This window comes from Calonectris borealis, chromosome 9 (genome assembly GCF_964195595.1).
Source record: "Calonectris borealis chromosome 9, bCalBor7.hap1.2, whole genome shotgun sequence".
Taxonomy (NCBI): domain Eukaryota; kingdom Metazoa; phylum Chordata; class Aves; order Procellariiformes; family Procellariidae; genus Calonectris; species Calonectris borealis.
Genome location: NC_134320.1, coordinates 22,126,174 through 22,148,927, shown reverse-complemented (window position 1 = coordinate 22,148,927; position 22,754 = coordinate 22,126,174). Strand labels below are relative to the sequence as shown.

At 39.6% G+C, this 22,754-nt stretch overlaps 1 protein-coding gene across 5 annotated transcripts in view; it reads right to left on the bottom strand.

Annotated features, from left to right (window-relative positions):
• Positions 1 to 8,651: 8,651 nt before the first annotated feature.
• Positions 8,652 to 22,754, bottom strand: part of TBL1XR1 (TBL1X/Y related 1) — a 118,002-nt gene continuing 103,899 nt past the window's right edge. For 4 of the 5 annotated variants that reach the window (XM_075157376.1, XM_075157374.1, XM_075157375.1 and 1 more), the window contains 7 exons: positions 21,590 to 21,650; positions 20,240 to 20,361; positions 19,659 to 19,733; positions 17,067 to 17,194; positions 16,722 to 16,887; positions 15,712 to 15,813; positions 8,652 to 14,032 (listed from right to left, as the gene is read on the bottom strand). In XM_075157376.1, the coding sequence (XP_075013477.1) occupies positions 14,006 to 14,032; positions 15,712 to 15,813; positions 16,722 to 16,887; positions 17,067 to 17,194; positions 19,659 to 19,733; positions 20,240 to 20,361; positions 21,590 to 21,650 (681 nt within the window). In that variant the 3' untranslated portion in view covers positions 8,652 to 14,005. Of the gene's footprint in view, positions 14,033 to 15,711; positions 15,814 to 16,715; positions 16,888 to 17,066; positions 17,195 to 19,658; positions 19,734 to 20,239; positions 20,362 to 21,589; positions 21,651 to 22,754 lie in introns of those variants that run through there. The other variant, XM_075157377.1, reaches the window with a different exon arrangement.

Genomic DNA, 22,754 nt, shown 5'->3' with positions numbered 1-22,754 from the left:
AACATATGGGATAATTAAGCCCAATAATTAACTATTACTTATTTTCTAGTGAAATAGAACAACTTCATTTTCTCAAACAGTCAACTTGTATCTCAAAAAAATCCAACATGCATCACTTAGATAAATCATCTGATGAGTTTGGTTTTTAAATTGCTATTAATCATGGATGTTTTTCCTATGCACGTATATATGGATATTTATTTTTCAAAAATGAGCAACTAGGCATGATTAAGTAGCTAGCCCTTCATACCCCCCAAAACCTCAACCCCCTCAAATCTTCATTCAAGAGAAAAACGCAAGGAACAATTATAAAGCAAAATGTGTCACCCTTAATTTCTTAGCTACTTCTTGTGTCAATGCAAAAACATTGTTAACTCTTTGGTTTTCACTGAAGTTGCTGACTTGCTATGCAATTCCTATTTCAGACAGAGGTCTACCTCAATCAGTAGCAGCAGGATTAAAAAAGGTACGGCTTGGTTGCATTAATAGTTGACAGAGAAATAGGAATGCCGAGATGGGTATCTTAGAGAAAAAACACACCTCCGAGGGATGCAAATGCCTGTTGCCAGCTTTACTGTTGTATGGGAACACAGACGTATCGCTGGACAGGTTACCCAGTGCTCAGCCAATTTGATTAATGCCTGCAAATCCTCTCAGCACCTGCTTCCCATCTCCAAAACAGGCAAACCCAGGTGTTTGCAGCATGTCCAGGCAGTGCCCCCCAGCAGCAGCTCACTGTCAGGGTTTGCTGCATGTGCAAAGCCACCCTCTTCCCTCAGCCTCCACCACCAGCTTTGAGGGAAAGTAAACATAGACAGACCAAGGCGAAAGCTCTCCCAGGAGCAGAATATACAAGACCTGTTGGCTGGGCTGAACCGCTGCCGCTTCCCGAAACAGCACCTCTCGGCCATCGGACTGCTGGAGAGCCACGAGGGTGCTGCGGAGAGTTTCTTCGATGTTGCAACGATGCTTGTTTCAAAGCTGCAACCACCTCCGTGGCAGCAGCATGTTGGTGTTTTCAGGCATGAGATTAAGAATTCAGATAGTCTTAGAGATGAACTGCTGTACGGAAATGTCATCTCTTAAGGCAGCTGGAAAAGAGAATCACTGACTCAGCAGCTGTCCAAAACCAGCAGAAGATGCAGCAATATAAACGGGCCCATCTGAGAAACAGGCCAATCAAGAATGTTGTGCTGAAGGATGCAGGGACAGGCAATAAACAGAAAAATCAACAGCACTTTTGCCACAGCCTCTGATGGGGAAGGCAGGGAGAGAGGAGGAAGGAACTGGGCTCCCGGGCAGGTCCTGGCACCTGTGGAGAGTCTCTTGGGCTGATGAAAAATAGATGAAACAAAACTTAAACCACACACTTAAACCATGGCATTGGCTTCAGCAAAAGGCGCAGCACAGTTTAGCAGGGCACCACTGAAAAATGACAGGAAAGCACGAGATTTGAATGAAGAATTGCAACCGCTGTTTGAGGTCACACCAAAGGTCTATAATGAATTTTTAAAGCCAAAGTCACAGAGACAAGGATGAAAATTTTGTTGTCGTGAGGTTGCCAGAGATTTTGCTGCTGACTTCATGGAGCTGGCAGTCAGCCACCCTAGAAACATCCATAATACCAAGCGGGAAAGCTCCTTCCACCGTCCTGGGGTACGACATTTATGGATGAGAAGGGCAAAATGTGGCATTGTTCAAATACCCCTCCTTGTTGTTGGTTAGGAGACTGCCTCTGATGTTAATCAGACAGACATCACTTTAAATCCTGCATTTAATGCTAATAGCCATGGGCTGTGCCCCGGGGAGCCAGAACAGTGGGAACAAGCAGCACTTCTGCAAGACAAACTAATGCAAGGAAACGGGAGGAAGGTCTTTAAGTGCACAGTAGCTGACCCCCATCTCCAACGACAGCTGTGCCAGTGGAAGTTTCCCTGTCGTTTTGCAAAGCTGACAGCACGGTACGCTTCACGCGGTCCTAACCTTTCTTTCCTTTCCCCCCATTCATACACACACACACCTGCGTGCACATATGCCTGCTCTGACAGCAGACTTCGCTTCGGAAGAGCACTCCATCCACCCGTCAGTTGAAAGGGCTGCGGTCCCAATGCATCATCTGTTGTATCTGCCTTTCAATCTCCTTTTTTCCGTATTTGTGGCATACTCCGGCATCTTCACTTCTGCAGATAACAAAGGCCTGTACACTATCATTTACTCTGCAGACGATGAATCTGTCAGTCTAATCTTAACGTCTTAACAGCTGTGTTTATTTACTAAAGTAGTAAATTGTTTCCTCTAAACCACAGAGGGGTTGGTTTGAACAAACTAACATCTCTGCAATTTGGTGAGATTTGGTACTCGCACATGCTTTCTCTTGAAACTATACATTTTTCTATCACTGAAGTATCTGAATTATAGGCAATCTTGGGATCCAATCTCCGTTTTAATGACTTCTCCGGCTGCTGTTTTGTATAGAGGAGAAGGAAGGCTGGAAGTACAGTAAATTGGCTTACAGGAAATGGGAAATAATAACACCACTTATGTTCTGAATCTTACTGACTACATTTGCTCCCATTCCAAGACACTTTTCTGTTTCCTATTTTTAGTTAGTTCAGATAACACAAATCTTTGCAAAACCACATTGCTCTTTTAGCCCGTCTCCGCACTTAAACAAACCGGACACTGGATAGTTGCGTGCAAGCAGCAACGCTCTAGGTCAGAAGAGGTGTTAGGATACCTTAATGAGAGTCACACACCTGCACCCTGAAACTTAAAACCCAGCCCTATTAGTCCAGACCAAGCTGTTATCTGAGTTTCTGGAAATGGCCTTCAATAGGAGGCGAGTCTTGCCGGGACACCGTGCAGCAGCTCCTGAGCTGCAGGGCTTGCCACGGTGCCTGGCTTGCACTGCTCTGCCGGATGCTCCTGCTCTTGCCCCAGGACCGAGACTGCTTAGGAGCCTGTGCAAAGCACAACTACTGCCCTAACACCAGGGAAAGGGAAAGAAAACAAAATCTTGCAGCTTATCGTGAACTGAGTATAGCATTGCTGCAGCAATCCCAGCTGGAGTAGCAAGTTTTGGAAAACAATGAAGACGCAGAAATCTAATGGGAAAATAACACATCTTTCTTGCTCAGCGGTAGTGATAAAATAAAGCTAATAAAACCTCCTTTTCTAGTTTCCACTTCTCCTTGGGGATATGGAAGCAGCTGAGAATACAGTACACACCTACTCCCTCCACCACTGCTGAGACTGTTGGATCCTTAAAATCTCTCTCATTAGGGCTGATAAAGGAGATGCTTTTTCTTCTGACTTACTCCCCACAGCACCAGCAGTCGCGCTCAGGCCCCTAAGAGGATTGCTCCCCAATACAGACAAGAGCAGAGCAGGTAATAAGCCAGAGCTAGAAGTGATCTGCATACTGAAGGTACAGTTTATACCTCTTCACTCTTTTTCAGTCATTCCCCGCATACCCATAGACACAAGAGCACCCTCAGGTGCCCATTTGCTGGAGTATACATCCAGAAATCTCAGCATGTATCAAGCTTTCGCTATGGGTGCAGGTAGATGCGGCAGCTGCGCTGGTCTAACAGCCCACCCCACTGCTGGGCGATCCTGCTGCCTCTGTCTCTGCTGCTCCACCCTGGAAAAGGAAAAATGTAAAATAAAACCAGCCGTGTTTTTCTGCTGGGTCAGTGAGCTGAAGCAGCTCACAGAGAGGAACTTTATCTCTCCTTTTGGGAGCTTTTAACTGTTTCTGTACCCATGAACACGTGCTGGAGACTCTTACCTAGGAGGGGTAGATGCCATCTAAGTAATACACCTGGAGCCGGCTGCTCTGGTGGCCTTTCAAGGGCTGTTTCACAGTGGTCAGGGCTGCAGCCAGCTGTGACCGCTAAGCGGAGTACTTGAGAGAAGTTTCAGATATTTGATTTTTACAACTTACAGTTTTTCCCTCAAAATCTGCATTTGGATTGAAAATATTTATATGTGGTCTCAGTTGAGAAATGCCATCTCTGTTAGTTTGCGGGTGTTTGGAGTTCTCCAGTTCTAAAAAGTGGGATGTGTTTAAAGTTTTTTATTTGCAATAGATTTGGTTATTTTTGAATGCGTGTGACATTGGTCTATTTAAAAGAAGCTCTTTGGGAGACAAATAGCTGCGTGGTCAGAAATCAGGAATAGGTAGGTCTCCATGAGATAGAAGCAGCCTTGACCGAAATAATTTTTATCACATTAAAAAAACACTTACCGCCTGAAAGCATGTTTAATATAAAGCAGCAAAAATTCTTTCTCTCCTTCTTAGTACTCTACCAAGCGTATTAGCATATCACTGGAGCATTTTATGAATTCACTTGTCTGTTTTGTTTCAGCGCAGGCATCACGTACATCTCCAGTTCCCAGGGTGCTCTTCCCCATTCTCACTACTTCTGGAACATTTCTGTAGCAGTATTGGTTTGGGAGGGTGGTTCCAGGTGGAAACCATGGGCAGATACAACCCTCAGCCTGGTCCTCCGTCCTATTTTGGGGGAAATGCCTTTGAGTAGGGAATTTTATTCCTAGCTTTCCCGTAGACCTGCTGGGCAACTCTGGACAAAACCTGTCACTAGCTGAAAACCAGGAAGGGGGAACAGCGCAAACGAAGGCTTGCAGAAGAGAAAAAAGGTGTTTACGTAAAACTTCCAAGAACAACAGGGTCCCATCTTTGCTGGGACATCAGTAATACAAACCCATAAATTATTGAGCCATTGTTTGTATTTATTATAGCAGAATTGCAAAACTGGGAGTCGTATTTCATTTTCACAGTTTCCCCCCCCTTCCTTACTCGTGCCAGAGACCATATTTCTTATAAACAAGATTCTTATTTCAGTATTCATTAGATTGTTTGTCAAGAAGAGCAGCTGGTGTTGATGAATGGATTAAGATGCACTGAGGACGGTTCAGCCTAAAGAAGAAAAGACACAACAACAGACTTCAAATATGTAAAAGGCTGCTGTGAACAATAACAAAACAGCTTTTTCTTTCTCCGCACATTCAGGGTGGACGGAATAGTAAGTTTTTAATTGCAACAAAGAAGATTCAGATTAGACAGAAAAGTGCTTTGACATTAAGGCTATCACAGTATTGGAGCAGATTGCTCAGGAAAGCCTTTGAGCCCAGACTGGCAGCTGTCTGTCAGGAACAGGCGCGTGCAGCCTGCTGGACTGCCAAGCTCTCTTCGAGACCTACAACCGCAGTCATCTCCCTTTGCCTTCCTCATTATTTGATGACCCCATTCTTTTCAAACAGAACCTCCAAAAGCAAAAGTATTCAATTTGATGCTGCTTATTTAAAAGTCCTCCTAAATAAAATGGAATAAAACAGCTGAAAAGCTGGAGACAGAACTCTCCTAATTCCTGTATCCACGCATATAAAAAGTGATTCAGCAGCGAACGACACAGAAAGCCACATAATGGGCTGATATTCAAACTAACAGAGCACTATGGGCACAGATTTCTTATCCTTATTCTTATTATTTCTTGTCCAATTCAGAGGCATAACTTACCTGCAACAAGAAAAGCATCCGATGGAAACACCGAGTTGATTTATCCACCCAGCCAAGCAAACAGTAATAAGCCAGGAGATAAATAAATAAATGGGTCAACAAGCATTTTGCACTTGAATGCTCTCGATAAGAAATCATATACCTAAACCCCAAACTCGGAGGCATACCCGCTGTCCAGGCAACAGCAACAAACTACACCCCTATTTAACTGACATTTCAAACGGGTACCGAACAGGAGATTTCCCTGCTTTAAAAACACACAGTGCAAAGTTATAATTTGTTCTCTATAAAAGCTACATTGAATGATTTCCTGTATAATTAGCTTCAGGAACTGAACTGAAATAGAATATTTAATAGAATAAAGTAATAGAATATTTAATTCAGCACACACAGCAAGATTTACTGATTTGAGCGTGAGATGGTAAACAACGCAATTGCAACAAACTACACACTTTCCTACTTCTTTGCCTTGGGAATTGCCTTCTGGCTTGAAATTACTTACTGCTAGAAAACAGTTTGTTCCTATCCACCTAATCAGCATCCGACTTTGCTGCAGTACTGAAGCAAACTGAAGATAGATGAGATGCGGCAATAGAAAGTGAAAGAACTGCAAAACTTTCAAATAACAATTTGAAAAGTAAGCGTCAGTAATTGCAATTCTTCGCTATTTTCCTGAGGTGGGAATTTCCTACCTTACAAAATTATTCACTTACAAGAAATTACGGGATATATGTCAGAATCTACTGAGGCTCCCAATTTAACTGTTGGGAATGCATGGTTATTATATCATAAAAAAGTCTTTTTCCATATTTATAAAGTGTAAAGCCACAATGCAGTTCAAGCCTAACAGTTGGCAGAGACGATGCTCCTAGTAGCTTTTGTAATTGCAAACGATGCAGCGCCGCAACTCTGTGAGGAAGAAAGAGATTGTAAAGACTCAATACAGCTTTGGAGAACCAACAGCCATGTTCAGCTGACTTAGACCCTACCTGTGTGCCTGTGCCTGGCATTTATTAAAGGTTGGCCCTACACCTTCAGATGTTCTTGTCAATAGAAGACATTTGAAGCAGGGGCAAAGGTAGAAATTAAACTAAATGGAGCCTGCAGATCTAATTTTTTCTATCAAGGCCGAGATAACATGCCAGAAGAGCAAATGGCACCTTAGCTTCAATATAGTGGAATGGGAAACGCGGTCTTTAATAGACGGATTTTTAATATTTGTCAGAAAAAGCCCACCAACATTTCTTTTCAGAGAAAACTCCACTTGCACTGAAGTCATCGGAAACTTCCCCTCAGCATCGCTGTGAGCAGGGACCTTTCGTTCTCTAACGAGGAAGGGAGAGCACTCAATCCGAGCTGTCGCCAGTCCAGTGAAGACGTCTTGAAATGTTCAAGAACATGTGATTCAGAAAGCTCAAAAGGCAGCGCTCTCAAGGTGAGAGAGCATCTAGAACAAGTTCTCAGCATCTAGAACAAGATGTGGAAACAAGAAAACAGTCTGTTTAAGGTACTTGACCTCTATTGAGACTTCTTGACCTCTTGAGAGCAAAATCTTGACTTGGTATCTGAAGAATGACTCTAGGAGCTGAACCTTTTCACATTACATCTATTAAGAAAACCTGTGTCTTATTTAATCCGTCAAACAATCCTTTATGGTACCAATTTTCAGTTAGTCAGATAAATAAGAAAGCCTCCTGCAGATCTCCTGGGTCAGCTTTCCTTAAGGACAAATTGTTCTAACTGGGGCATCATCATTCTCTACAGAATCATTGATAAATTCCTCTGTTACAGCTGCCCTGTGCTTTCATCAGGGAACCAAAGATCCTCCTTAGACTCCCATTGAATCATTTCCCTGCGAGGTAGGGAACATGGACTTTATGAATACCTGAGATCACAAGTTCCTACAGAATTACCAAAACCAGATTTTTATCACGTGAGGATAACTAAACTTCAAAGGGAAGATTCGGGCAGTAACGGCATAACACACCTACCTGGAATACCGTCTCCTCCTCGCAGAACAGAGGCGGGCATCGCTACCATGCAAACATCTACGTACTGCAACACCGCTCTCCAGTTCCTGCTTCTCGGGGTGGCCACACTCTAGAGGGGAGCGTTTGCGCTAATGAAATTTCAAGACACGCAAACTTTCTGTATCGTGACATTAGTTAGTACAAACAGTTTGTCTCAAAACCATGAAACCGCTTCAATATTGCTCTCTCAAAATTCAAATGACAGGAGAGAAATCCTGAAGTGCCTCAGACTCCAGGTGAAGGGAACCCAGGACTGGTTTTACACTTGTAAAATACAGTCCCTCCTCCATTTTTAATCCATTACGTAAGTTTTTCAACAGCAAGTTTCAACATATTAAAATAAATTGATTTGGATAACATTACTGAAATAAGAAAGCTATTACTTTTGAACATATTATAGCAAATAAATTGTCTACATGAAAAAGCAGCAATTTCACCATAAAGTTCTAGTGACATTGAAAATAAACCATCTGGGTTCGCTCTCTCAGATTGTGACATGACCCACAATCCTAAAGGAATTAAAACATCATTATGTATAGATCGATGCATGTTATTTCATGTGTAAATCTAAATGGTTTCAATCTAAATGGTTTCAAATATCTGAAATACAGTAACACAAACAACATTCCTTTCCATAATCAAATTGAATCACTCCGTCAGAACGGATCCCTCTGACGTGAGACTGCATTACCGTAGAGGAGCCCGCTCCCACGCCTCCAAAGGCTTCTGAACAGCTGGAGCGTGGCTGGGAATGCCACCAGACCCAGCTTCTCTTCCACAAGTGTATGGGTAAGGAGAGGATGAAGCACGTAAAACGCACACGTGACAAAGCAGTTTGTCTACACCAAATGCGTAGCGGTAAATGGTGGCAGAGGATGACTTCACCGTTTTCAGAGGATCTACTGTGTCTTCATAAAAAGTACGTAGCTGTACAATCTATCACCTCCCATTGCTTCTTACACGTTTTCTGATGTGAAAATGTGCCAAAACAAATATTAAAAATAGTGTTTCAGTCTATCACTTCCCCAACGTAATCATCTGTAAATCTTCTGTACCAAGCATTTAAAATTGCATCCAGCCAAGGTAATATCAAAATATATTTTATTCTGGACCTCTTTCAGATCTGATTCAAATTACAGTTGTCAAAGCAATACAATGCAAAGGGAAACTGCAACAGAAAATGTGCCTAGAAGGGGTATAAGGGCCCTGGGGACAAATCATTGTGATGTAGAACCAAAATACATCATAAAGTGTAATTAACATGGTCCAGGACAGTATAGAACATCTATATCAGTCTTCTTCAGACAATAATCATGAAAACTGAACAATAAAAGTCCTTTAAACAAGTACAAAAAACTGTCATGGGCTGGTTTACACTTTTACAACAGTTGTAATTTAACTGGATAACTGAAGAAATGATGCAGACATTTTAATCCAGTGCTATAGGTAGGCTCACAGAATTAGACCCAAAGGATTTGTAACTCCAAATGAAACCATTACAACTACAATGTCAATGTCAGGAGAGAGAGAAAATTACTTCTGTATTCTAGAATTACTGTTCTGCACACTGCAGTCTGTTGAGGACAAGATTGCAAAGTACACTGGACTAGCAACAACATGCAGACTGTTTTCTTGTATTTACCCACAAATGTCAAAAAACATTATGAAGTAAAAATGAATGATTATTTAAAAAAGAAAACAAAACAAAACATGCCTCAAGTTATTGTCAAGCTTCAAACTTAAAGGCAGAGAAAGCGAATTATGTACTCAAAACTACTGATCTGAAGCACTATTAACACTAAATCTGCAATCCGCAAGAAACGGCAGATTTTCCTGGTTCGTCTGCCTTCCATCAGACTGACAGTGAAGACAGCCACACTTTGACGGAACATGGTATTTCAGAGCTTTCTCTAGAGGGAGAAGTGAAGCCTGCTCCACGGCTCTCTCCCTACGGAAAATGTCAGGGATCTTGACGGAGATTTACTGCTGTCTCCCGAAGCCATATTTGCTTCTAACATGCCACAATGTTGCTTCTGCTTTCTTCAGACTTCTGGAGAGCGTGAACCTGATCCCACTGGGGAACGGCTCTACAGGACTTTGTGAAGGGAGAAGCTATCGTGCTTGTCAATGGAAAAGGAACACTGGGCTAAATCCGGCAGGCCCTGCTCTGGCAAAACCCCCACCGAGGCCACGGGGAGTCTTGGCTCGGGTGAGATGTGGCTCGTTTTACCTACGCGGCACGCTGTACGGTATCACACAGACCCAACGCCTCCAATGCTTACCCTGGCAAGGTTTTCTCATGAAGTGAAAGACAATGGGATTTCTGGTTAAGTAAAGATTGGAAAAATCGGGTCCCAAGGCTCCTCTTCGCTAAACAGACAAAACACATACAACCTTTTATTTACAAGCTGAAAAACCCAGTTTGCGATTTTAGTGAAATTCCTTCATTCAGCAGAACTAAATGCATCGGCTGCTAAGATTGCTCCGAGGGCAAACTGGCACAACCGCCCTGTGCCACCTACTATTCTTCCTAAACACAAAGAACATTTCAAAGGTACAATGTCCCATTAAATACCCTAGCATGAGGTAAGCAGTGTAAGGAAAAAGGAGTGCTTTTTTAAATGAAAATTAATTAAAATTGGTAGAAATCTTTGGCCTTTCTCTCAAGATGCATTAAAGTGTCACGAAATCAAGAAACATGCTTCAAAATGCCATGTCATTCTGACTCTGGTAACTATTACCTCCCTCCACCCAACCCAGAAAAAGAGGCACTTTTAGTGTTTCATATAAGATTTCCAATCATCTAATAGACACGCTAAATAACCCTGCACAATTGTAGTCCCAGAATAAACTGAGTTTATCAACATTACAAAGAGTCTAAAAAAGCTTTTATGAGGACCTAGATATTCTCTTAACTACACTAAAAAGTCCACTGGTTGGGAATCTTTACAACAATTTAAAAATGCAGAAAAAGGTAAAGTAAAAATAGAAAAAGAGGAACTCTACAGAAACCTGGACCTAATTATGCAGAAATGAGAAACGGGATTCTGAGATGGATGCATAGAAAGACAGCGAACTCACGAGCAGTTCATTTCTTAGTCCATCATTCATTCTGAGCCCGGTTTTTCCCCTTCCTTTTATCCTCTGTTTGGATATTTGCCCATTAACGTGTTGAACTGGAAAAAATAGGAACTGTAATGTATGCAAAGGCTTATGCACACGTTTGCCTTCACACTTGGAAAACAGGCGCAACAGAATTACTCAGTATAAGACTAAGCATGTGCATACGTTTATACAAAGTTAGGGTCTTACTGACATTTGGCATACTCAATTTCAAGGAACAATTTGGATGGTCTACCTCACTATTGAATACGAGGTCTTTGTGCTATAAAAGATAATAATTAACGTCATGGTTCTCTTTTTTTTCTTTTTGCTTCACATAATCACAGAACCTAGCACACCTTGCATGCATGCATTTAACAGTGTATAAAACAAGAGGCGAGAAGAGGTGTGAGCAGGAGCAGCACTGTGGCATGCTAGTCAAGGACAACAATAAAACACCTATTGGCCAGATCCATTGCTAGTGGAAACTGGCACCATTCCACTACAGTGGGGCACTGCTGATTAACACTAGCTTGGGGGTCTCAGCCTGCGCGTCCAGAGCACTCAAGTCAACAGATCTGACGTTCCTGCTAGACTGTGCTTCGAGCACCTGAAAACCCTGGACCTGTGATACTGAAGCTCTGTTTTATCTATTTCTGAGTATGTGGTACTACGCTTAAGCAACTAGAATTACAACCAAAACAGCTGATGATTGAGAAAGAGGAAAATGGCAATACCCTAAAACATGGCTGTGTGATTTTGCAGCTATGTCACAGAATTCCACCACAATTGTTTAGATTGGCTGAAAGAATCATCCAATAACTTTTATGAAAATGAATAAACTGTCCATATTAAAATACAAAAGTACTATCAAGAATCACTTCTGACTTTCAGATTTAAATTCAGTGCAATTGACAAATGCATTGCTAAACGAAAAATGCAGCTTAAACATACTCAAAACATTTGTGTCTATTCCTGGGAGCACAGTTTAAAATTATTGCACAGAATTTTTTTTTTATTTTTATTTTTTTTTTTTCATTAAATGACAGAGGTCAGCCACAGTCATGGACCTCCAGCAATAAAAGCAATATTTCAAGTGCCAGACACTCAATATATTAGGTTTCCTACATATTGTAACTCACAGGGTAATTGCTCTAAACATTTGTAATATGTTCCAAAACCCTAAAAATAGCTGGCACCGAACCACCACAGGTGACTGTTTTTATGGATATGACTTTTTGTTGGTTTTAAACGCTGTGTATGATAGTATTATAATCCTGGGGTATATATAAAGAATGTATTGTTGACTTCTCTTTACCACTGGCAAATTGCTACCCTACCTTAGCCAAACTCAGACTTGCTTCAAGTCGTGTTTATTCCATGGAAATAGCAGAAATCAATGCCTAAAGAACAATGGTTAAAATGTCAAAGCTGCATTATCTCAATTAAATCAATTTATATCTAACTTGGAGGGGAAAAAAAAACAAAACAGAAAAAAAAAATGTTAAAGACTAGCAATCATAAGCCACAAAATTATTTGTGATTGAAATAGTGTTATAAAACTGATAACTTTGCAAAGCTCTGTAATATAAACCATTCCTTAAGTAAAATGCCTGTGACATAAATTTGACAACCTCTCTTTTTATAAATTTACACTCTTGGAATCTTATGCAAGACATGATGCAACCTTTTCAACTACACATACGCGTAAACACAACCTCATGCTATCATTTACAAATAAAATCACTATCAGTATACTTTTAATCACATGAGCAGAAAAAGGTTTGCCATATACATCTGTCATTGTAAGAAAAATACTTGATATTGTAAACAGAGTAAAAGACACTATATAGTAGTGATTATTAAAAAAATAGCAGCTTACATCTACCCTATATTTGGAAAAAAATGTAGTCACAAGATACAATAAACTGCAGGACTGGAGCAGCAGGGGAATTAGTGCAAGTATTCATCTTTTAAATAAGCTGAATCACTGCTATTAAAATAAACTTGAAGCAAGTCCTCTGTTTAAGTTTTTTTTTAAATCTAAGGTAGTAAACATTTTGCCTCTTAATGGCAGTGTTATCAAATATATGCCAAAGATTTTATTTTAATAAAGAAAAATTACATGAGATACTTTTAATACTGGAGTTTGGTTACAATTATACATCTAAGCTCCTACAAATAGTGATGGGCAACTCTCAGAGAAGCTGTGGCATGAGCCCTTGTCCAGAAAGATCTTAACCTCTTAAAAACGATCCCCCAGCTATACTTTGCTCCTTTTCACAATAGTGCACAATTTAACCATATTTTAGCTATGGTCTTAAAGCAACAGAAGATGCATTTTTTCCTCTTTTTTGTCTTTTTTTTTTTTTTTTTTTTTGCATCCCTGTATTTTTCTTTTCTGTATTTTTGTGCCCTTCTATTCTTAAGTTTGGCAGAATTATGTCCCAAATAAGAAACTACTGCATTTCAGCCATGTCACCAGAAAAAAAAACATAGCATTATACCCATTACTGTCATACTTTGTAGGTGAGCAGGACGTGAAATATCACGCCTTAAAGAAGGATTTTTTTTTTTCTTCTCTGTCCATAATCCCTTTTCCACCCTCCCTCTGTTCACAAAATTGTGCTCTGGGAGCCACAAAATGTACCAAACATTATCAGGTTCAATCTACCTCTTCAAAGAATGCATTAAAATATGTTTCAAAGAAACATTTTTTTCCAAGGTGAAAAAAATATAAACAAGAAACTAATTCACTCCCTTACTTCATGCATCCGTAAACTTAACCAAAACAAAACAGAAAACCCAATGTTTAAAAGCAAAGAAAAAACTACTGCTGCAGATTTCTGTAAGTCCATTTTCTCTGTACACACGAACTGCTCAACTACTGAGAAGGAAAACAAAAATACCCCATAATCCATTGTCATAATGGATTTAAAGGGGGGAAGGGGTAATGAAGGCTGCCATTAGTATCTTCTGAATTTGGTATGTATATGGGTCTGCTCTTGTATACGGTATATTTCTCTCTCTCTCGCTCTCTCTTCTGTTTTTCATATCCAAAACCTTTAAATGTTATTTTGGGGCACAGCAGATTCCAGCACTTGGTGAACAGGATTCACAAGCTGTGACAAAACTCTGTCATCCTCTTCAGGGTGTAATTTTTTTTTTTTTTCCTCTTTTTTTATATACAGTATATGTATATATTTCTTGTATGTTTGGCTGTAGTGGACTGGCCATGGTTCAATTGGGACTATAGCAGTACATGGGTCAGGGACAGTCATTTTGGCTATGTACACATTCATAGTCGGTCCATGGCTTCCAACTAGTAGCGCTATTTCCGTAGGTCTAATACACAAACCTGGAAGAAAAAGAAATACATATACAGAAATTGCACATTGCACAATATTCCACATTTATACAATTCTGTGTGAAACATCTGAGCAAAACCTATGAAACAGATTGTGCAAGCTTCATCTTATATCTCTTAACAATAGATTGCAGGGGGCGGAATCACCAGGTGAGCACTTTGGTTATGGGCACCCAGCCAGACCTGCTAAGGGTACTGCTGCCTAACGAATTACTATCAAAACATTAACAACTAGTTAATGTTCTAGTTCTAGTTCTGTCAGATATAGAAATCTGCTAGTAAAATATAATCATATAAAAGCTATGCTTTTAGCCATCAAGCAGTTCAAATGTGCCTCTATTTGCTTCGTTATTATGAGCTATAAGTTTATTTATATTTAAATATATTTAAAACGAGGGGATGAGGAGGGCTTTCGCTAGCAAACAATATAAAACAAAATAAACCCAACATTTTTAAAAGAGCAAAAACTAAATGAAAACCAATCTGTTGCAAGTACAATCAGCCTCTTGGGTCAAATTAACTGGAAGACTGGAAAGGTTACACAGCATATATATAAAAGAGTCATCTAGGGTGGAATGATAATTAATTTCTACTCAGGATATGCCTTGAGCTTTTGTTCCTCTTATGATATTGTCTACATTTATAAGACAAAAATGAAAGACCAATCAAAATTAATTCTCTAGAATTTAGTCTACTTAAAATTCAGAACTTCCTATTTTCTGTTCCGAACTCTAACAAAGCGATCTCACTCACCAGCACGGAGCATGCAGGACAGGAGAACGCTTTGGCGCGTGTGTTAAGATACTACCTGAGACTCTGGACTACAAAGCTACCAGGATTGCTTTTTGCTGACATTTGTTACTTTAAGCTAAGCACTTCAAAATACAATTCCTTTATCACTCTTATTTTATTCTAATTTTGCTTTTCCTTAGGCTCTCTTCTCCTTTCTTTTAAAACCATGGCAAAAGAGAGGCAAGCAAAAAACAACTATTGTAACTTGTTATGAAGAACTGCATGTTAATATTTTACTGCAGTACTTTGCAGGACAATGTCAGAAGACCTAGGAGGTGATGCCACAATACACCACTATGAGATGATAGAGGGTGCATTCATGACTAGTTAACACATGATTTTATTCTCTGCTTCTTCTAAGCAATGGAAGCAGACTGGTATTTACATATAGTTCTTGTCATTTTTAGGAACTTTTTAATTATGAGCATTCAGATATTTGTACTTTGTTTTGCTGCTCTTTCTGTTGAATGCAGTGCAGAAGATATTTCATTCCTATCATGCATTACAGTAATATCACCTACACTGAACATTCTCACTCGAAAAGGGCAAAGAGGCAAAAATGAACTTGCTTCCAGACTATAATGAAAAGACCAGCCACAATGAACGCATTTCCATGGTAAGCCCCAGTAGGGACAGAAAATTTAAATCAGAGGCATCTTCACCTTCTGAGATTTTTGGAGGGTTGAAACAGTAATGCATTAAGCTGGAATAAAGACATATTCTCCTTTCAAAATTACAGCATCCTTATATGTGAAAATCTACATGTGAGCTGGCTGTATTGAACTCCATCTACAGAAGGAAATTGTCTCCATTGTTAGTCAAAAGATTTCCAGAAGATGCTTTTCGTTAGAATGTCAAACAAGTCAAGCTGCACTTACTGAACCATCTGAAGCACTTGCTCCAACTTTGTCTCCTGCTGCATTCCAGCAAACCTCAAAAATCCCTCCTGTTCCCCGATAACTGTGAACTAGGGCACCTGTCTAAAAAGGGACAAAACGTAATTAATTACTATAACAAAATCCAAGCAAACAAGTAAAATTTGTACAACGCGTACAACTTCCCCGCTGCCTTTAGAAGCTGAAATTCTCAGAGGAAACAGTCCAGATGAGACACGTGGACAACCTCAGCACTGTATTAAAGGTCGTGACAAACACAATTACCACATCTTGATCTCTTGTGTTTGACAGGCAAAACTGGGGATGGTCATGACTACTTCCAATTACTAAAATGAGCCTTTCAAAAATTAATATCCAATTCCCAGTAGCCAGAGATCACATCTTGCCTAACAAGGTTTTTAGACTTTCAATTGCAATCAGCCCTTTTTTTGCCAGAAATACAAAACAAGTAATAGTGTCCTTTCTTAGAAAGTTCTGTAGAAACATTTTGTTGTCATCGTCTTCTCTCACTTTACATTCTCTTGTCTTTCAGTGAAATTCAATGAAATAGCTATCAGATTTGTATGTCTACATCCAGCCATCATTTTTCACTGCAAACCTGTTTTATCAGGAGTTTAAAGTTCAGAGTTAACAAAGAAAATATTTGGATGCAACATGTTATTGGACACACTTTGTTGAATACGTTTTGTTGTTGGGTTTTTTTTTGGTGGTGGTTTTGAGGGGTTTGTTTGTTTGTTTTGTTGGTGGGGTTTTTTTTGCTACGTAAAGACAATGTAAAGACAATTATTACTTCATCATAGGCAAGCACTCAAAGAGAGAAATTAAATGTACATGCATTAACAGAAGTAACCTTAGAACAAAGAGAAAGCGAACCAGCGTGTTAGCAAGGGCAAAGCTCTTTGTGGCCAAAACACGATGGAGAAACAAAGGTTGGAAGGGTCCTGATGGAAAAGGCCAAAACACAAACTTCTGAACAGTCAGAAGAGCTATACCTGTGTATTCCAGATGTGTACACATTTATCAAAGGAGCCGCTGGCCAGGTACCTGCCATCAGGACTGAAAGCTACACTGTACACAGGTTCTTGATGTTTTGTCAGAGTATGAATACAAATTCCTCTGTCTACGTCCCATAACCTAACAGTAGAATCAAAGGATGCACTATCAAGGGAAAAAACCACAGATTAATTACATCTCATTTTGACATATTTTTGTTTCTAATATAAACACAAAATGATAAAGAATTCTACATGCTTCAAAACATTCTGTGAACCTACATATATAAAGAGTGAAGTAAAAATAATGCTTAACAGACTTTTAAAAACAGGATTAAATAGTACCTTGCTAACATAAGATTGGCATTTGGATTATTTGTTCCTGGTCCTGTAGGACTCCATTTGATAGTATAAATTTCTTTGTTGTGTGCTTGTAAATCATGGACACAACTGTCTTGTTTCATACTCCAGATCTATGATAAAAATGGAAGAAAACACAAAGACATTTAGCACAATATTGTACTAAAATACATTTTACATCTTTCTTCTTTATCATTTGCAGCCTGACTGCAACCTTGTAGGCCACTCAAAACATCTGCTATGACTGCTGAGTTTCTAGAGTAATTATGACAAGTATTATCCCAGTACCCTCCATTCTTTGAGTTCTAAGTACCTGACGGGGTTAATGAGTAATAAAGGTACTGTCTATAGAAACTAATCTGCATGTGCTGACTACAAGCCCCTTGAAAAGTGCCGGGACGATAACAGATGCTAAAATGAGAAGAGCAATATGTGTATGTTCATGTCTGAGTTGACAAAACATCACAGTCCTATTTTTAAATGAACTTCTTGCTACACAGATTGAGTGAAATAACGGGAGAGTAGAGAAATTTTCTATTTTCATATAAAGCCATAGATGCAGACTGCAAAAAACATTATGGCATTTTCCTGGCTTATTAGGATTTGCATTGCCAGGTGTTTGTTCAGTACTTCATACAAAGGAGGAGTTCCTTAGGACTGCAACTCCTGCATGATAAACTTCAACAAACAAAATAACTTTATTCTATTAAGAGTTTGCATTGCGTACAGAAGGGGTTTTGGAAGGCTTTTATACCTGTTCCTAAATGTGAAACTCGATATAGTAGTTAATCATCTGAATGCTTTTTTTAATGATATCTGGTTTAGTGCTTTTAGCTCACCTCTTGTTAGGAAAAGCTAACAGGAGCCTGTTTAAGCTCAACTGTATTTAAGATGCAATTGGGGTGTATGTTTAAATGAATGATGCCTTTCAGAACGGGTGCCTCACTGAAGGGGAAATGGATTTTCAATGTGCATACAGAATTAAAATTGTATTTCCAGTTTAAATTGATGGGATCAAAATCTAGCTTCTCTTCCCAAAACTAGTATAGATGAGAAGAGTTCATATTAGCTGCCCTATGGAATATCAAGTTGGCATCAGAAGAGAGAAAAATCAATCAATCACTAGACATATTCCGTATGCTTCAAAACCTGACATTCATTCCTACTGCCATTGAAAAGTAAGTGATCCACAAGTGATTAGTGATGTGTGTAGACTTATCTACAAGCAATTGGTCTTCCAGTTAATACTGAACAAAATGATAAAATTCTTTCCAGGCTGGGCTGAATTCAAAACAGCAACCAAGAAGTCAATTGCCTGAATTGCCTGAGCCCACAAACGGTGACATGTTCCCAGTTGTCACACCTCTACTCACCGAGGTGCAGCAGCAACAGCTTGAGCTCTAGATTGGAATTCACTTCACCTGAGTTTCAGCTGTCTAAGTATTAAATATCTAGCTTAAGCTGGCTATTTTGACTCCATCCATTGCCAATGGAGAACGACTGATGCTCTCAGGGGTTTACTCATCACACTTGACTTAGCCACTTAACTTAGGAAAGGATGAATTGCTCTTTAGTGGTGCTAGACACTCTGTTGACTAAAGATGTCTAGACATATAGCTTTAGACTGGAGGCTTTATGCTTAAATGTTTATATTTAGATAAGGTGATTTCCACTGCAAGGGCCTGACTGTGTGCCAGCACAGGAGGGGATATCTGGCTACTCATTCAGCCATTCCCTGTCTCTGATTAAACAAGGGTGAGGTAGATGGAAATAACTGTCCCAAGGACAGCACCGTCAACATAAAAAAACATATTCTGAAACTCTACTAAACATAGTACTAAACACCTACTAAATATAAAGTCGTAAGGGAGTAATGGAAAAGCATCCGTAACACGGGAACAGCACAGGCCTGTCAGGCACGAACAACCTCATTTCTTCTACTGCATCTAACCTGGTGATACTTTTGTACGGCTCTCTAGTGCACCTTGAAGTCCTATGTGTAAGTTACAGTATCCCCTGCATTCACAAGTTTGCCCCAATTATTTGGAGGAAAAGTGGAGGTGCAATTGAAAACTGTAGAATGACTCGTGATGAATTGGAAAAACCAAGGAGTTCTTAAGAAACAATATGCCAAAGGTTTTAACTGGAAAAGTTCTTAAGAAACAATATGGCAAAGGTTTTAACTGGAAAGAAGGGGAAACCAGAAGAAAACCAGGAAAGGAGCTAGTCACCCATTCTTGTGTGTGTTACACAACATGCATTCCAACTCTTCCTTTTAACCAAAAGCAACCATCAAGTGTGACAGCTTAATGATTAATGACCTGATTCTGTAAACAGCTAAAAGCACCTAATAAATCATGCTCCAAGTCTCAGGGTGGCAGCCTGTAACAAGTTCTCTGGACCAAAGCTTGGCTCTGATTAACAAGGATTTGCTAGGATTGCCTGATCTTGTTACATGAAAAAAGAACAAATATCAGACAACACGGCAAGTACAGTGATACTGCTGGATTGCTTGAGCTAATGGTGTGCATTCCAGAGTCCTACAAAGACAAGAGCCAGTACCAGAACTCCCGTTACCTTTAGAGTCATATCGTCAGAGCAGGATGCCAGAAGATTACCAGTTGGATCCCATTTGATTGCGTTTACTTCATTCTAAAATTGAACAGTGAGAATAAGTTGGAGTCTTCACTTCCATTACAAATGACAGCTTACAAAAGATAAAGTTGGACAGCAGTTATGAGTATTTGTATAATTGTCAGTATTTTAACATTTAATTTTCATTCCTAGCTTTGCCCTCAATAACAACAACTTTTTTGCTACCTGTTCATCACATTTTCCCATGCGTGCTCTTACACGACATAGGCTGTGCATAGCCAAGTCTTAAAGTTACCATGTTTCTTCTTCTAAAGCTCACTTTTTTGCTATGCCATCCTGGCACCGGTAAAAAACGCTGCACATGGGAGTGAGAATTGTTCTAACAATGATAGAGACTACAGTTACCATATGACCATAACTACAACTACCTGAGTATGTATATCTATTGCCTGTTGCCAAAGACCAATGATTACACAAGTGCTGTATACTGGCAAGTATACTGGGCCCCCAATCTCTCATTAATAAAAATATCATATAGCAACCCCCAATTTTCCAGTACTTACTGTGTGACCCTGGAAGGTTTTGATGGGCCTATCTTGTCCTAGTTTACAGACATGAATACACATGTCTGTACTGCAAGAGGCAAATGTGTTGTTACTCTGCCAATCAACATCTAATGCTGGTGCTAAAAGAAAAAGAAAGATATTTAAATCTATGGTATGTATTCTGCAGAAGTTTGATTTGCAGATTTAGCATGCACCACCTTAGAACAAATGCCAACAGGAAGCAACCATTAATTTCACAGCAGTTCTAAAGATAATCAAACACTATGAACAGTGAGAAATGCAGCCAAAACCAGTCTTACACGAAGAAATGAAACAAAATTTAATAGAAGTCATTAAAACATGGCACATATCTGAAATGAAACAGTTATACAGAAGACAGTGCAGCAGGACAACAAGCTGTAGTTAAGTCATCTATAAATAAAACTCGAGCCAGCATGAGGAACAGGTTCCCACAACTTAACACATCGTCGTGCATGAGCTCATCTCCACTAACAGTCCATGCTTGTGCTGATAGATGGCAGCCAGTGAAAGGTAATGATTTATTTCCTTTCTTTAATTCCAGCATTATAAGGTGTGGTAACTTGAAGCTTGATCATGGGCGACATATTCCATTTGATCAAGCCAAGATATTTATGGCAGATAGCACACAGAATTGCTTGAAGTAAATCAAGAATTGATGGTTTTGATTGTTGTCATGCCACTGAAAACGTAGTGCGAGCGGAATAAAAAGTGGAAACGAGACCCATTTCTTAAAGGCCCTTCAATGACATGTTCGTCATCCTCTCTATTCTATTTTCCAGCTGATTCTGGCAGGTTTGCACAGCATGCAGCCCACAAAGCAATTTGTCTGACCTCCTGAGAGGCTGCACTCTCATCCCAGCTGGCCAGTGAACAGCCTTTCAGCTGGTTTGTGGCCAAACAAATTGGGGACAGCACAGCAGGCAGCGCAGAACAATTGGATGCGGAGCTGGGATTACTGTAGCAGGAAGACGACAAATGCAGTCCTTAGCTGATAAACACAAATCCTTTGTGGCCCACCCACTTGATTTGTCTGCCACTGTACTACAGAAAGTCGGTAATATTTGCATTATCTCTTACGACTTTCATAGAACTGCAATAAAATTGTGAGTTATGAAGTTATAAAGTCAGAACAATTCTATCTTTGTTTACATTCTCAAAATTCACAAGACTACAAATATGGGAGTCAGTATCCAAAGACTGCCTATGAGATTTCAAAATGGGGTAAATACGTACCATAAACTTCAGATTTTTAAAATTTATTTTAATAAATAACACTTTTTTCATCTTTTCAGATGACAATCCTGAATGATCAAAATCAAGACTTACCAGAATGAAAAGGAAACTGCTGCTTGGCTTCGCCAGTGTGGGCATCCCAAATAATTGTGGTCTGCATTAAACAGATAAATAAACAATAAACAAACTTGTACAAATTGCTGATTTCCCCACAACTACCACCATTCACCTGTATCAGACTACCTAGCCTAGTCCCCACTGCCCAAACCTGCTCCCGATTATATATTTCTAGTGTTTTACCCAGTACTAAAGGAAATGGTAGTAGATGTACAGACAACAGTAGAAAACCTTAATATGTTGCAATATTAGAAAGGTGTTTGATCACAACATTTTGGGGCCTGGAGGGAAGAAGGGGTTGTGGGTTGTTTTTTTTGTAAACAAAAATGAAACAGATTTATCTCCTTAGTCCTATTTATATTCTTGTAATCCACTCCACATACCTATTTTAATTTTAAATACTTGTATATTCAAATTGTAGTTTCAAATACTCATTTGTCCTTAAGGAGATCTTTATATAAACAGTTAGTCTCATACTCAAGAATCTGAAAGATTTGATTTAAGGGTGTAATTTTGTTCTGCGTTGTTCTCTGTCAATACTTCTGATATCCTTCTGATGAAAGAAATCTTACATGACAAAATTAGTATTTTATAATCACTATATTATATGCCAATATTCCTGACCTACCTCAACAATCAATGAAAATATTTGACACTGAATTCAGTGGAAGCATGAACCAACCACACAAATTATTTATGGAAAAGCAGCATAAGGTTGGGTCAATCTTTCCGCTAATGCAGGATATTTTTCAAAGCATAATCTCAGTTGCTTTGTCCAAGGAGTTTTATTGACTGAAACGAGGCCTCTATCTCCTCCAGAATATTTTTCTGCAAATTAAAGCTGTACCTCCACAAAGATTTAAAAACCAGCATAAGCCATCACAGCTGCCAAAAGAAGAACCCACCCTTTTCATGCTTTGAGACATTTACTTTTCCTTCCTTTGTGCCAGCACAAGCATTTATAAAGCTGGGCACTAAAGCAAACCAGGTTAAATGCGTGCAGGAAAAAAATAATAAATAAAGGAGAAAATCTACTACTTTCCAGTGACACTGCCAGTTTTAAGTACTGTGGGCCTGTGGTCTTACTGAGCTGGCAGTTTGCCAGTGTCACTAAGGGAAAGCCTGTGTTTACTTCTGCACC